The sequence below is a fragment of the Mesoplodon densirostris genome, chromosome 5, assembly GCF_025265405.1.
Source record: "Mesoplodon densirostris isolate mMesDen1 chromosome 5, mMesDen1 primary haplotype, whole genome shotgun sequence".
NCBI lineage: Eukaryota > Metazoa > Chordata > Mammalia > Artiodactyla > Ziphiidae > Mesoplodon > Mesoplodon densirostris.
The window spans coordinates 11,799,968-11,814,259 of NC_082665.1; the positions used below are offsets into that span (position 1 = coordinate 11,799,968).

At 44.6% G+C, this 14,292-nt stretch overlaps 1 protein-coding gene across 2 annotated transcripts; it reads left to right on the top strand.

The window, feature by feature from the left end:
• Positions 1 to 1,156: 1,156 nt before the first annotated feature.
• On the top strand, positions 1,157 to 4,755 carry DNAJC28 (DnaJ heat shock protein family (Hsp40) member C28). Of its 2 annotated transcripts, none has more exons than XM_060099747.1 (2): positions 1,157 to 1,445; positions 2,708 to 4,755. In XM_060099747.1, exon 2 carries the CDS (start codon positions 2,739 to 2,741, stop codon positions 3,897 to 3,899), a length of 1,161 nt encoding a protein of 386 aa, XP_059955730.1. In that variant the 5' UTR covers positions 1,157 to 1,445; positions 2,708 to 2,738; the 3' UTR covers positions 3,900 to 4,755. The 2 variants fall into 2 exon arrangements, with proteins under 2 accessions (XP_059955730.1, XP_059955731.1); XM_060099748.1 differs by having other exon boundaries at positions 1,166 to 1,239.
• Positions 4,756 to 14,292: the final 9,537 nt, after the last annotated feature.

The following is a 14,292-nucleotide window of genomic DNA, read 5'->3' on the forward strand; positions in this document are numbered from 1 at the left end:
TTATAGCTTTGTTTAAAATGTTGGCTAGAAGAGTTAACACTTGTAGAAGAAACATTTTCTTTCGCACAGGAGTTCTTCTGTGCTCATTGTTTGCTTATAAGGAAATACTTCTGAATAAGAATTTATTTTCTGCACACCTACATAGAAGGTAACAAATTATTACACTGTCTATAACTCAGAAGCCTTTCTAGGCTAGTACCTATTTCTGGTTTCTTTTAGGAGACACAATCATAACAAAAATATTTAATGTGCCAGGCATTGTGCAAAGTGGCTTACGTACATTGTGTAATTCTCACAAAAAGTGAGTTCGATGCAATTATTATTTCATCATCAGTAAAATGGGGGAAACAATAGCAATTACCTCACAGGTCTGTTGTAAGGATTTGAAAAGACTATACATAGAGCATTTAGCACAGTGCCTGGCCAAAAGTAACTGCTAAATACACTTTACCATTTGTTGGTACCTTCATTTTACAGATAAACAGACACAGAAAAAAGGCAAGTGTAAGCAACAGGATTTTCAACTCAGGTCTGACTCCCCAAGTTTCTGCCGCTTTCTTTCTTCTTTCTTTTTTTACAATTATCTCCTCGTACAGTAGGGGGAAAAGTAAACCCCCATGATAGTGGCTGAACTTAAAGCCAGGAAACACCTAATTTAATTGTCTTCGACTGTGCTTACCCCCTACCAACGTCAGGCAGAGTGAGCTGCTCACTACGTTCTTGAACTAATGAAAGACTAGGTTTCTAACCCGGGTGAGCTAGATCTTTCTGGGCTGGGTAGTTTCCTCGTCTCTGAGCTGGTGTCCCCGGCTGCAGACCCGAAAAGGCTGTTCAGGTCCTGTTCGCGGAAACGGACTTGTCTTCCCCTCCTCAAAAAACAATTTACCGAGAGCCACTGCCCTCCGACCCACTAGGACTCGAATGATCCCAACCTACATTCGCCTGCGATAACTCCTATATGTCTTCACCACCTCCACGGCGACCTTCTCAGAGCCCGGCTCTCCCCGCGCCTTCCTCTTGGCAGACGCAGGCGCAGGCGCGCGGCAGAGTTCTGCGCGCGCCGCACTTCCCGGCAAACTACAGCTCCCAGAATCCCCGTCGATCGATCCACCTCCCACTCGAGGTGGGGGCGGAGGCGGAGCAGATTGTCCGGGGCGGGGCGTATCATCTCGAAATGTCCTGCTCTTGTCCTCTTGGGAAGAGTTCGTTTTAAAAGAGATTCTGGGGTTCCCTGATAAGGTAGGACATCTGTTCCTCTTAGGTATAATACTGCCCTCCGCGCCCCGAGGGTTCCCTCAGTGTAAAACGCAGGTGGTCTAGCCCAGCGGAGACACTTGTCCACGGCCACCGCGGGGAAGCCCGAGGAGTCAAGGGCCCAGCGCCCACGCATGTGCACAGGCGTAGCTTGGGGGCGGGAGCCTCTGAGACCCTTCCCAGCGTCTGAGGTGAGTAGGGGGCGGGGCGGGGCGGGGCGGGGCGTGTCCCGGGTTGGGACTGACCACTCCCCCGCGACGGCCACAGTTCGCACAATCACTACCATCCCAATCAACTCTGAAACTCCCAGACCCCAATTGTCCGGAAAATTGGAGTCCCCAGGAGCTCAGTTTTAGCGTTTATACATCAAAATCCTGTTTTCAGTTAAACCACTTCCAGCATTTCACTGCCATTATCTGTGTACAAGACTTTCTCCTCTACTATACCGTGCTTTTTTAAAAAAAATAAATTTATTTATTCTTGGCTGTGTTGGGTGTTCGTTGCTGCCTGCAGGCGTTCTCAAGTTGTGGAGAGCGGGGGCTACTCTTGGTTGCAGTGCACGGGCTTCTCGTTGCGGTGGCTTCTCTTGTTGCACAGCACGGGCTCTAGGTGCGCAGGCTTCAGTAGTGTGGCATGTGGGCTCAGTAGTTGTGGCTCGTGGGCTCAGTTGCTCCGCAGCATGTGGGATCTTCCCGGACCAGGGCTCGAACCCGTGTCCCCTGCATTGGCAGGGGAATTCTTAACCACTGCGCCACCAGGGAAGCCCTATACTGTGCATTTTAAAAATAATAGCTAACGTATTGGGAGGCCTCACCTTTCATCTTGTTTTTTCGGCATGCAGCATATAGCTCCTTCCTAACAAGCTGTAGAGCTTAAAGTCTTTTGGACACTTGATTCTATTCAATTTAGTGTCAGACTAGGTACATACTTTGTCATGTTCTCTGATTGTTTCACGTATGTCTTCTCATGACAGGACTCTTTGGGACGATAAAGACAATGATACACTCACTAACTAAAGAAATGGTGATGCCAATGAAGTTTATAATCTGCTGGGGATACAGACAATTAAGCAAGGGGCTTATTGTGCCCTAACTCTAACCATTTTGCTTACAACTTGCTGTGGGACTTGGTTATGTTGCTTAACCTTCTGGGCCTACATTTTCTCACAAAATGAGAAGATTGGACTAGATGATCTCTCAGAACTTGCCAGCCCTAAAATTCTGTGGTTAGTTAGTGAGGAGTAGAATCCAGATTATATCACAATATGTTAATGCAAAGCATCATCAACTTCCATTTCTCTGCTAACATAAATGAAATATAGCTACAAGAATTTTGGCAGCAGCATTAGAAAGAACTACCCCTTGTTGTACTGTAATTTAATCCTTATTGCTGAAAATATGAATTTAGCTGATAATACAACTGTCTTCACCCTATATTTGTTGTCATTTTATAGATCATTGCTAGGAAGAACTCTGGGTGCAATAATGAACACAGTGTATGTGATGATGGCTCAAATCTTAAGATCTCATCTGATAAATGCTTCAGTGATTCCTAATCGAATGAAAATGGGTCCATATCTTGGTGTCATTAGAACTAGGATGATGTCAACTCATAAATCCAAAAAGAAGATGAGAGAATATTATAGGCTGCTGAATCTGGATGAAGGATGCTCTGCAGATGACGTCAGAGAATCTTTTCATAAGCTTGCCAAGCAATACCATCCAGATGGTGGCTCTAATACTGCTGATTCTGCAACATTTATAAGGATCGAAGAAGCTTATAGGAAGGTGCTTTCCCACGTGATAGAACAAACAAATGGCAGACAGAGTAAAGTTGAAGAAACAGAAGAAGAAGAAAAAAAATTCAAACATAACACACCCCAACACCGGCATTATTTAAGTTTTGAGGGTATTGGTTTTGGGACTCCAAGTCAACGAGAGAAGCAGTATAGGCAATTTAGAGCAGACCGTGCAACTGAGCAAGTGATGGAATACCAAAAGCAGAAACTGCAAAGCCAGTATTTCACCGATAGTGTAACTGTTAAAGATGTAAGACACAGTAAGGAACAAAAGATAACTCAAGCAATAGAACGTTTGGTGGAGGATCTCATTCAGGAATCAATGGCAAAAGGAGACTTTGACAATCTCAGTGGGAAAGGAAAACCTCTAAAAAAATTTTCTGGCTGTTCATATATTGATCCCATGACTCACAACCTGAACAGAATATTGATAGATAATGGATACCAACCAGAATGGATCCTAATGCAAAAGGAAATAAAGGATACTATTGATCAACTCAGAGAGGCAATTTTAGTGTCAAGGAAAAAACTTGGGAATCCAATGACACCAACTGAGGAGAAACAGTGGAACCAAGTTTGTGAGCAGTTTCAAGAAAACATCAAAAAACTAAACAAGCGAATTAATGACTTTAATTTAATTGTTCCCCTTCTGACCAGGCAAAAAGTCCATTTTGATGCACAGAAAGAAATTGCCAGAGCCCAGGAAATATATGAGACCCTTATAAAAACACAAGAAGTCACAGATAAAAACCCAAATAACTTTGATCAGGGAGAAGGAGAGGAAACACCTGGAGTCAAGACAGGATTCTTTAACTGGATGAATGTGTGGCAATTTATTAAAATATGACCATCTCGTTGTTCACAGAACTGCCCCCAATCATTTTTAGTAGTACTGACATCACACATAGAGGCTGAGATTTCTTTCTATAACACAAGAGTCTGAGAACTGTGTGCCTCTGTACTTTTCACAAAACAAGTCACATCTCCAGTGATGTGTAGATGAGAGAGCTGTAAGAAAGTAAGTCAGAGAAATATTCAACCAGCTTTGCTCTGAGGATATGGCAAAACAAGAGGAGAACTTACTTTTAAGGAAACAACTTAATACATTTCAGAGCGTAAATATCGGTCATCAGGTGAAAGGAGTTAGGATAGGGACTCAGGCTGGGAATCATAAAGGGATTCCAAAGTCTTAGTGCAGTTTTAAACTCTGATAAGTTAAAAACATTTGTTGTTTGCCATCTGCAAACATAGGTACTTCAACAACAACTAAGAATGTATCATGAAAGGTCACAAAATGAAAGAAGTATGGAATGTAGGCAACTAAACCTCCAAATGATGTATGTTTTTCACAGGTTTGCTGCATTTATACACCTGAGGTTATTAAAGCACACATTTTTCTAAGACTTTTGGGACATTCTCTATATGGTTGGAAATGTTAAGATCAGAAAATTACCTTAGTGGGTTTATGACACTCTCTTTTTTATAAAGCCCTTCTCTCTGGGTACTGAATAAAGAAACCACCAAATATCTTGGTTGTACTTTTTCCTGCCTAACTTCATGGGCCATAAGCAGCACAGATCCATCAGCCAAGCTATAGCTGATTTAGCTGTTCTAGAAAGAGACTCCAATGTCCACTTTTAAAGAGCTTTGAAAGTCTTTTCTGACCTTTCAGAGGTGGGAAAAAAAAATCCTTGGGCTCAATGGAAACAAGATTTCACTTTTGGCTTCATCTCTAATCAGAGTTGAAATGTTAGGTTTACATAAACCTACCTGAAGCCTCTCTTCGTTATGGATCAAACTCCTCAGAGGCTTTTTCAGTGATATGAAAATCTCAGTTTACTGTCTTAGGGATCCAATGTCCTGTCTTAGGAACCCTTTAATAAAAAAAGATAAGGTACCCACTTGCACCTTTGGCAAGTGACAGGAGATTGACATCCATGAGATTGTGTCCCAACCACTTTCAGAAAGACCTGACTTCTTTAGGTTTGTGTAAATGCCTATTCACAGAATGGGGCAACTAGAGGATAATGGAGAGTTGTCAAAAGGAGCAGGTCTGTTTCCTTATTTAATTTGGAGCGCTGTACTATGGAAGGGCCTCAGAAGCATGTCACTTGCCCCTCTGATTTTGGAAGAACAAGTTATTTTGTAAAGCGTGTGATAGTTAAATAAAATTACATCTTCAAAAGGAAACTTCAGACCTTTCTGCTTACCTGATGGGGCATTAATTGGCATATGTGATTATGGAATGAGTTATCATTAGCTTCTGCAATGATATATTATTCTAAATACAATTGTGAACAGTGTGAAATAAGTTTCTAATAAAAGCTATAGTTCCAAAACATTTTAGAAGGCTATGATTCTGTGAATCTTGTTAAATATTAGAATTAGATATATGATACCTAATTACATTGCAGCAACATATATGAATAAAACCATTTTTGCTATTAGATAATGAGAATGCAAAGTTATCAGAAAACTCCAGTAATTCCTAATTTCAGCACAGCACACTTTATGTTTGTAAATGTTGTCTATATTAATAAAGTTAATAAGGTTAATTAATAAAGTTAATTTTAATGATTGTTCTATAAACAACTAATAGTAATAAAAAGCATATTTTTGCCTGGCCATCTAAGTTAATCTTTTTTATCTTTTTTATGGATAATGTTAAAACTGACTGAGACATGACCTATTTTTTTTTTGACTATTCTTGTTAAGAAGGCAAGTTTGCCGGGCTTCCCTGGTGGCGCAGTGGTTGAGAGTCCACCTGCCGATGCAGGGGACACGGGTTCGTGCCCCGGTCCGGGAAGATCCCACATGCTGTGGAGTGGCTGGGCCCGTGAGCCATGGCTGCTGAGCCTGCGCGTCCGGAGCCTGTGCTCCGCAACGGGAGAGGCCACAACAGTGAGAGGCCCGCGTACAGCAAAAAAAAAAAAAAAAAAAAAAAAGAAGGCAAGTTTGCCTATGTAAAAACAGATTCACTTATTTAAATAACTAAGTGCCAGGCCAGAAAAAAAGATTTGGGCCGGTTCATTGGAGTTTGTGGAATCGGAATCTGACACTTACATCTGTTTTGATGTATTGGGTTAGCTAAAAAGTTTGTTCCGGTTTTTCCGTAACATCTCATGGATGTTGGTGACCCAACAGCTTGAGGATAGATCCTCAGATCACAGATCACAGGCTTTTATCTCTGAGCTGTGTCCTTGTTCTGTGTGCCTGAGGTTCGGCCTCAGTCAGTAGTCTGGTCCCTCAGGACTATAGTTTTAAGTTCCTTGATAGAACTACTACATTATCATTCATTTTCTTCATTGTGCTCCCAGGATATAGCCCTGCTCTTGGGGGTACCCCTCCTAGAGATGGGAGTCCCCTGTAACGTTGTCTGTATGGCTGGGGCCATACTTCCCTGCTACCAGCTGCCTGAGTCCCCATCCCTGGGCCTCAGCCACCTTCTGGGACATTTCCAATACCTCTCAGGCACAACTCATGCTGATTTGCCTGTTCCTAGAAGTACTGATTTTCCTTTTCGACAAAGTTCTGTTCATTCAACATACAGTTACTGAAGTCCTGCAAGGCAATCCACCATTCCACCATCTGGATTCTCAGAAATCAGTAACTGGGGTGGGGTGCAGCAAAAGGATGCCTCACCCCCAAATGTAGCCCTCAGATACTCACTTTGCTTGGTATTCCTGCTACCACTGCGACCCAGCTCCAGGCGCGGGGGCTGGGCGGGGGTACTGGGCTTCCTCTCCTTCTCTGGCCTAAGGGCAGACCCAGAGGTGTTGTCAGAATACCTCTTGCCTGGCTGAGACCAGACTGGAACATGCAAACACAGCTTTCCTCAAGGCTCAGGGATGACAGAAAAGGAAGGAAGAGAGTCCCTAGGATGGGATGATACAGCTTGTGACCCTCTCCAAGTTGCCTCTGAGCCCAGTCCCCAGCCTGCTGGGGAGGGAAAGAGCACACCCCTCTTCCACTTTTGGCAGGGCCCTCAAGTGCCCTCAGCATGCCTCTCCTCCCCCAAATGTAGCCTAGGAAAGTAAGGTCTTAAGGGAGGGGTCCCCAACCCCCAGACTGCGGACCAGTAGCGGTCCGAGGTCTGTTAGGAACCGGGCTGCACAGCAGGAGGTGAGCAGCCGGCGAGCGAGCGAAGCTTCATCTGCCGCTCCCCATCGCTCCCCACCACTCCCTACCGCTCCCCACCGCTCCCCATCTCTCCCCACCACTCCCCACCGCTGCCCACCGCTCCCCATCGCTCCCCACCGCTCCCCATCTCTCCCCACTGCTCCCCACCGCTCCGCATCTCTCCCCATCGATCCCCACCGCTCCCCATCGCTCCCCACTGCTCCCCATCGCTCCCCACTGCTCCCCATCTCTCCCCACCACTCCCCACCGCTGCCCACCGCTCCCCATCGCTCCCCACCGCTCCCCATCTCTCCCCACTGCTCCCCACCGCTCCGCATCTCTCCCCATCGATCCCCACCGCTCCCCATTGCTCCCCACCGCTCCCCATTGCTCCCCACCGCTCCCCACCGCTCCCCATCGCTCCCCACTGCTCCCCATTGCTCGCATTACCGCCTGAGCCCTGAACCATCCCCTCCCCGCCCCACCCCCACCCCAGTCCATGGAAAACTTGTCTTCCACAAAACCGGTCCCTGGTGCCAGAAAGGTTGAGGACTGCTGTCTTAAGGGACTTCCTTTACTGCCAAGACTGATTTCAAAGGTCTGGCTTCCTGTTCAAAGACCCACATCTTCCCTAGGTGATTGATGTCCCCCCAGCCCCACTAAGTGGCAGATCCTACCTGAAGGTTTCAACAGGACAGATAACATCTGAATACACTCCAGTAAGATTAAGATTGTTACAAGAGACCTACTCACAGTTGTGTGTGTAGGGGATGGGAGGTCTCTCCTGGTGCACCTAGAGGACCTTGTATTGAGGAGCATATGGTCCAGTGGCAAGTTGGCTTTGGCATTTATAGCTGGGCCTCTGTGCTCTCTGTGGCTTTATCCTGCAGGGGAATCTGGTTCCATGGCCTCATCCTCTCAGCTCCTCCATTCAACCACAGTTTACGCCATGATTGGCCCAGCCGAGCCCCAAGATTCCCAGTGAGCTTTGCTTAAATGGATAGTAGACAATTGTTGTACTTTTGGTTGCCCATCGTCTTCCAAACAGTCCACCCATATTGATGATGGCATCTGTCATTCATCTGGGGAGGATGTGGTTCTTAGCACAGGAAGTCAGACCTTTGAAGTTGGTCTTGGCAGGAGAGGAAATCCTAGTTCATTTAAATATGCTCAGAAATGGGGCCTCCCTGGTGGCGCAGTGGTTAAGAGTCCGCCTGCCGATGCAGGGGATACGGGTTCGTGCCCCGGTCTGGGAGGATCCTATATGCCGCGGAGCGGCTGGGCCCGTGAGCCATGGCCGCTGGGCCTGCGCATCCGGAGCCTGTGCTCCGCAACGGGAGAGGCCACAACAGTGAGAGGCCCGCATACAGCAAAAAGAAAAAAAAATATGCTCAGAAATGGGTGCCTGCATGCCGCGGAGCGGCTGGGCCCGTGAGCCATGGCCGCTGAGCCTGCGCGTCCAGAGCCTGTGCTCCGCAACGGGAGAGGCCACAGCAGTGAGAGGCCCGCGTACCGCAAAAAAAAAAAAATCACATCTTTTGGGGCTTCCCTGGTGGTGCAGTGGTTGAGAATCCACCTGCCAATGCAGGGGACACGGGTTCGAGCCCTGGTCTGGGAAGATCCCACATGCCGCGGAGCAACTAGGCCCGTGAGCCACAACTACTGAGCCTGCACGTCTGGAGCCTGTGCTCCGCAACAAGAGAGGCCGCGATAGTGAGAGGCCCGCGCACCGCAATGAAGAGTGGCCCCCGCTTGCCGCAACTAGAGAAAGCCCTCGCACAGAAATGAAGACCCAACACAGCCAAAAATAAATAAATTAAAAAAAAAAAAAAAAGAAAGAAATGGGTGCCTGACCTAGACTGCCAACAGGACTTGTCCTTGGGAGACGTGTTCAGAATGAGGCATGGGAGGAAATGCGTTGGTTCTCTGTGAAAGTTCCACTTGGCTGGTGCAGGAAGGCAGTGGCTGCCAGGTGGAGCTGCTGGCCCCGAAGTGGTGTCAATGTTGGTGGCAGTGGCACTCAAGTTCCTGGCTTCTAGTGCATGGTGGCCACAGCCATTCTTATGTTTCTTTCACCAGCCCAGTTCTTCAGTGTGGTTTTAGGCATTGTTCCTGGAAACAACCTTCAGCCACTTTCTCCACCCTCCCCAAACTTCCAGCGTCCTTTAATAAATCCCTTTTCTGCTTAATCCAGCTAGAGGCAGGACTGCCATTTGCAACTAAGAAATGTGACTGATACAGATGAGATCATGGGAATTTCATGGTCTGGGGATAAACAGGCACTATACACTGGATCGTAGGGCCTGGGGCACGTGGACTCATTAAACTTTCAGCTCTGCCACTTTGTAGGTGTATGATCTGTGACCAAACCTCACGGGACCTACAGGTTTCTCAGGTGTAAACAGGAATGCTTCTTATGAGGATTCAATGATCTATTGTACGTAAAGAATCCCACATAGTTAGTGAAACGTGATGACCACTCCATACTAAGTATTAAATTATGTACCCTGTTGTGCTAATATAATAATAAACAGAAGTTCTTATTATTTTTAAGGTTTGTTGAAAAAAAAATGTTCCATAGTTCTTCTCTTGGGGAAGTATTGATTTCAAAGCAAATCTTGCCAGTTTCAGTCAGTTTCCTGCATTGACTGAAATTTCTCTGTCATGGCTTCAGCTAGCTGCAGGCTTCAAATGAAAATGTAGAAGCCAGTCAAGAAAGACCACAAATTGTATGATTCCATTTGTATGAAAAGTCCAGAGTAGGCCAGCCTATAGAGACAGAAAGTAGATCAGTGTTTGCCTAGGGCTGTAAGGAAATGAGTGACTGCTAATGGTGACAGGTTTTCTTTTGGCGGGTGATGAAAATGTTCTGAAATTGACTGTGGTAGTGGTTGTACAACTCTGTGAACATAGTGAGAACCATGGAATTGTGCCTTTTTTTTTTCTTTTTATTTTTTTGGCCACGCCACACGGCATGGGGGACCTTAGTTCCCTGACCAGGGATCAAACGCACGCCTCCTGCAGTGGAAGGGTGAGTCTTAACCGCTGGACCGCCAGGGAACTCCCAAGAACCATGGAACTGTGCCTTTTAAAGGAGTGAATTTTATGGCATATGAAAGCTTTTATTAAGAAAAGAAAACAGTAAAGGGCAATGCAGAGGGGTTCTGCTTTTGGTAGGTTGCTTGCTACTTTTCTATAGGCAAGAAATGTCTTCAGAAGCATAGGAAATGAGAACTATTTTATTTTATGTTTTAATTATTTTTGAAGTTTTAAATTTTATTTTATTTATTTATACAGCAGGTTCTTATTAGTTATCCACTTTATACATATTAGTGTATATATGTCAATCCCAATCTCCCAATTCATCACACACACACACCCACCCCCCACCCCCGAGAACTGTTTTAAATTGTGTTAAGCAGAGAAATGACTGCCAATGTTTTAAGAATTTTATTTTAGATGCTTTTATGGCTGCAGCAAAAATTGATTATTACTTACCAATTTCTGCCAAAACCCCACGAAACTTTGCTAGTATTCCCAGGCCTTTGTTACTGTGTCTTTCTTACAACAGATAGCTACTCTTAGCAAACTGAGCAGTGGCCTTACCTAAACAAGAATCCACAAAGTGGAGAAAAACTAGATAAAAACAAATGCACATTTTGTGAAAATGACTGAGAGAGAGTGGTCTTTAATTACATATACAGACTTTTTACTTTAAAACTCAGCAGGTGATCAAGCAGTAGTTGCGATGTCAATTCCCATTCCTGTTACACATCCTGTTGCCCACAGACTGTGGGGAAACTGAGGTCTAGCGAACCTACCTGCCCTCTCTTCTCTTTCTTTTCTCCAACCCTAAGAAAAACCATCCTGAGAAGTCATGATTCCATGGCCTTCTGGACACAGGGAGCTGGCAGAGGAAGGCAGAGCACGTGTGCATGCCTCTGGGTCCCACTCTTATGGACTTGAGTATCCTAAGAGGTTTGGAAGATAGTCATTCTAAATGTATCGATTACAGTGCCTGCCTGCCCACAGTCCCACAGGGGCCAAAGCCATTGGCCTGAGGACAGGGCCAATCATCATCAACTGGATGATGAGGTGTTACATAGTTCAATAGGTAAGGTTCTTTATTTGGGGGACAAAGATTATTTTAAACATTTGTATGTATATAGTAAAAAATCCAGTCAATGAAAAATGAGAGGCAATAAACAAGTGAGTTCCTCTTTACCCCAGACTCCCCCAGATCCAGACCTCCTGAGCCTACTTCCCAGATCTAATCCTCATCAACAATTTCTTGCTTATCTGTATTAGTTTTCTATGGGTGCTGTAACAAATGACTGCAAACTTAGAGGCTTAAACAACACAAATTTATAATCTTACAGTTCTAGAGGCCAGAAGTCCAAGGTGGATCTTACTGGGCTAAAATCAAAGTGCTGGCAGGGCTTCATTCCTTCTGGAGGCTCCAGAGAAGTATCTGAGTCCTTGCTTTTCCAGCTTCTAGAGGCTGCCTGTATCCTTGGCTTGTAGCCCCTTCGTCTGTCTTCAAAGCCAGCAACAGCAGGTGGAGTCCTTCTCATGTCACATGACTCCGACTCTCCTGCCTCCCTCTCAAACTTTTAAGGACTTCTGTGGTGACACTGGGCCTATCCAGATCACCCAGCATAATCTCCCTATTTTAAAGTCAGTTGAGGGGCTTCCCTGGTGGCGCAGTGGTTAAGAATCTGCCTGCCAGTGCAGGGGACACAGGTTCAAGCCCTGGTCCGGGAGGATCCCACGTGCTGTGGAGCAACTAAGCCCGTGTGCCACGACTACTGAGGCTGCACTCTAGAGCCCGTGAGCCACAACAACTGAGCCCACGTGCCACAACTACTGAAGCTTGCATGCCTGGAGCCTGTGCTGTGCAACGAGAGGCCACCACAACGAGAAGCCCGTGCACCTCAACGAAGAGTAGCCCCACTCGCCGCAACTACAGAAAGCCCGTACACAGCAACAAAGACCCAAAGCAGCCAAAAATAAATAAATAAATAAAATTTTTAAAAAGTCAGTTGAATATACATGCTACTATGTATAAAATAGATAATCAACAAGGACCTACTGTATAGCACATGGAACTCTACTCAATATTCTGTAATAACCTATATGGGAAAAGAATCTAAAAAGGAGTGGGTATATGTATAACTGAACCACTTTTCTGTACACCTAAAACTAACACAACATTGTAAGTCAACTATACTCCAATACAAAACAAAAATTAAATTAAAAAGAAAAAAAAGTTGATTAGCAACATTAATTCCATTTGAAGGTTTAATTTCCCTTTGCTATGTAGCATAACATATTCAGAGATTCTGGGATTAGGACATATTTGGGGGGGGCCATTATCCTGCTACCACAATATCCTTTCAAAAATTTATGCACAGCTGACCCTCAAACAACACAGGTTTGAACTGTGCAGGTTCACTTTTATGTGGATTTTTTTTCAATAAATGTGTACTACAGTACTGCACGATTCACAGTTGGTTGAATCTGGGATGTGAAACCAAATCCAAGTTATCCTTGGATTTTTGACTGCACAGGGGATCAGCACCCCTAACGCCTGAGTTGTTGAAGGGTCAACTGTATATGATTTATATACCCACACTGTCTCTCCATTGCTTTCACAAAAATACACAAATGTGAGCACACTATACATATTCTTATGTTTTTCTTCACCTGCCTATTAATATATCTTCAAGATTTTTCCAATTCAACACATATAGCTCTATCTCATTATCTGTTAAGCCAGCATGAGATTGTTGTATGCTTTCATGGAAGGTAGAACTAACCAATATGGAGCAAATGAAATACATAGCAGTGCAAGATTACACAAAGACAGATGACAAGGCATCGAGAGGGCAAATGCAAGCTGAAGTCATCATGAATCAGGAAGGTGATATGGCATAATAACGAGCCATGAGGCATGAGATACAGAGAAGGCGACAAAAGCCCACACTTGTTGAACACCTTCCTTACGTTAACTAACTTAATCTTCACAACAATCCTATGACATAGGTATTATTATTAACTGTTTCTGAGAGACAGGAGACACTAAGGCACAGATGAAATAACTTGGCATGCAGCTAGGAAGTGGCAGAGTTGCGATTTGAATCCAGACTGAATATAGTTGGTCTGATTCCAGATCCCTGTTGTTACCCACACACCAAGCTATGGTGTTGGCAGAGAGGAAACTGGAGCAGATCACATTACCGAGTGAAGATTCCAGAACTCCGGACACTGAGGTTCCTGGGGCTGCTTTGCATTCAGTGTGTGGTTTTTTTTTGTTTGTTTGTTTATTTTAATTTTTATTGGAGTATAGTTGATTTACAATGTTATGTTAGTTTCAGGTGTACAGCAAAGTGAATCAGTTATGCATACACATAGATCCACTCTTTTTAAAACTTCTTTCTCCATATAGGTCATTACTATATGTATGCAGTAGAGTTCCCTGTGCTGTGTAGTAGGTAGGATTCAGTGTGTTTTCTAGCTGGATTATTATTCTTGTCCTTTATTTCCCTCGAGGTCCCTGCCTCCCTGACTAACTGTAACACTGACGAGCAAGAGGAAATGTGATGTAGGGGAGAGGAAATGAATGGGCTTCAGAGCTTGAGAGACTTGAACTCAGATCCAGGGTTTTCCACTCGCTAGCTATGAGACCTTCTTGGGCTTCTGTTTTCTCATCTGTCAAATGCAGGATTGTTGTAATCCTTTGAGATGATGAACATGAAATACTGGGTGCAGGGTGCGGTCCTCAGTGGTAAATCAGTGGTTCTCAGCAGAGGCATTACTTATGTCATGCTGGCTGGCACCTATTCTGATTGGTTGGTAAGTCCATGGGATCCTAGATTTTTTAAAATTAATTTTTATTGTAGTATAGTTGCTTTACAATGCTGTGTCAGTTTCTACTGTACAGCAAAATGAATCAGCCATACATATACATGTATCCCCTCCCTTTTGGACTTCCTTCCCATTCAGGTCACCACAGTGCACTAAGTAGAGCTCCTTGTGCTATACAATATGTTCTCATTAGTTATCTATTTTATACATAGTATCAGTAGTGTATATGTGTCAATCCTTATCTCCCAATTCCT

What these genes read in the sequence shown, in the direction of transcription:
- DNAJC28 (XM_060099747.1), top strand. Translation starts at nt 2,739, where the DNA reads ATGAACACAGTGTATGTGATGATGGCTCAAATCTTAAGATCTCATCTG.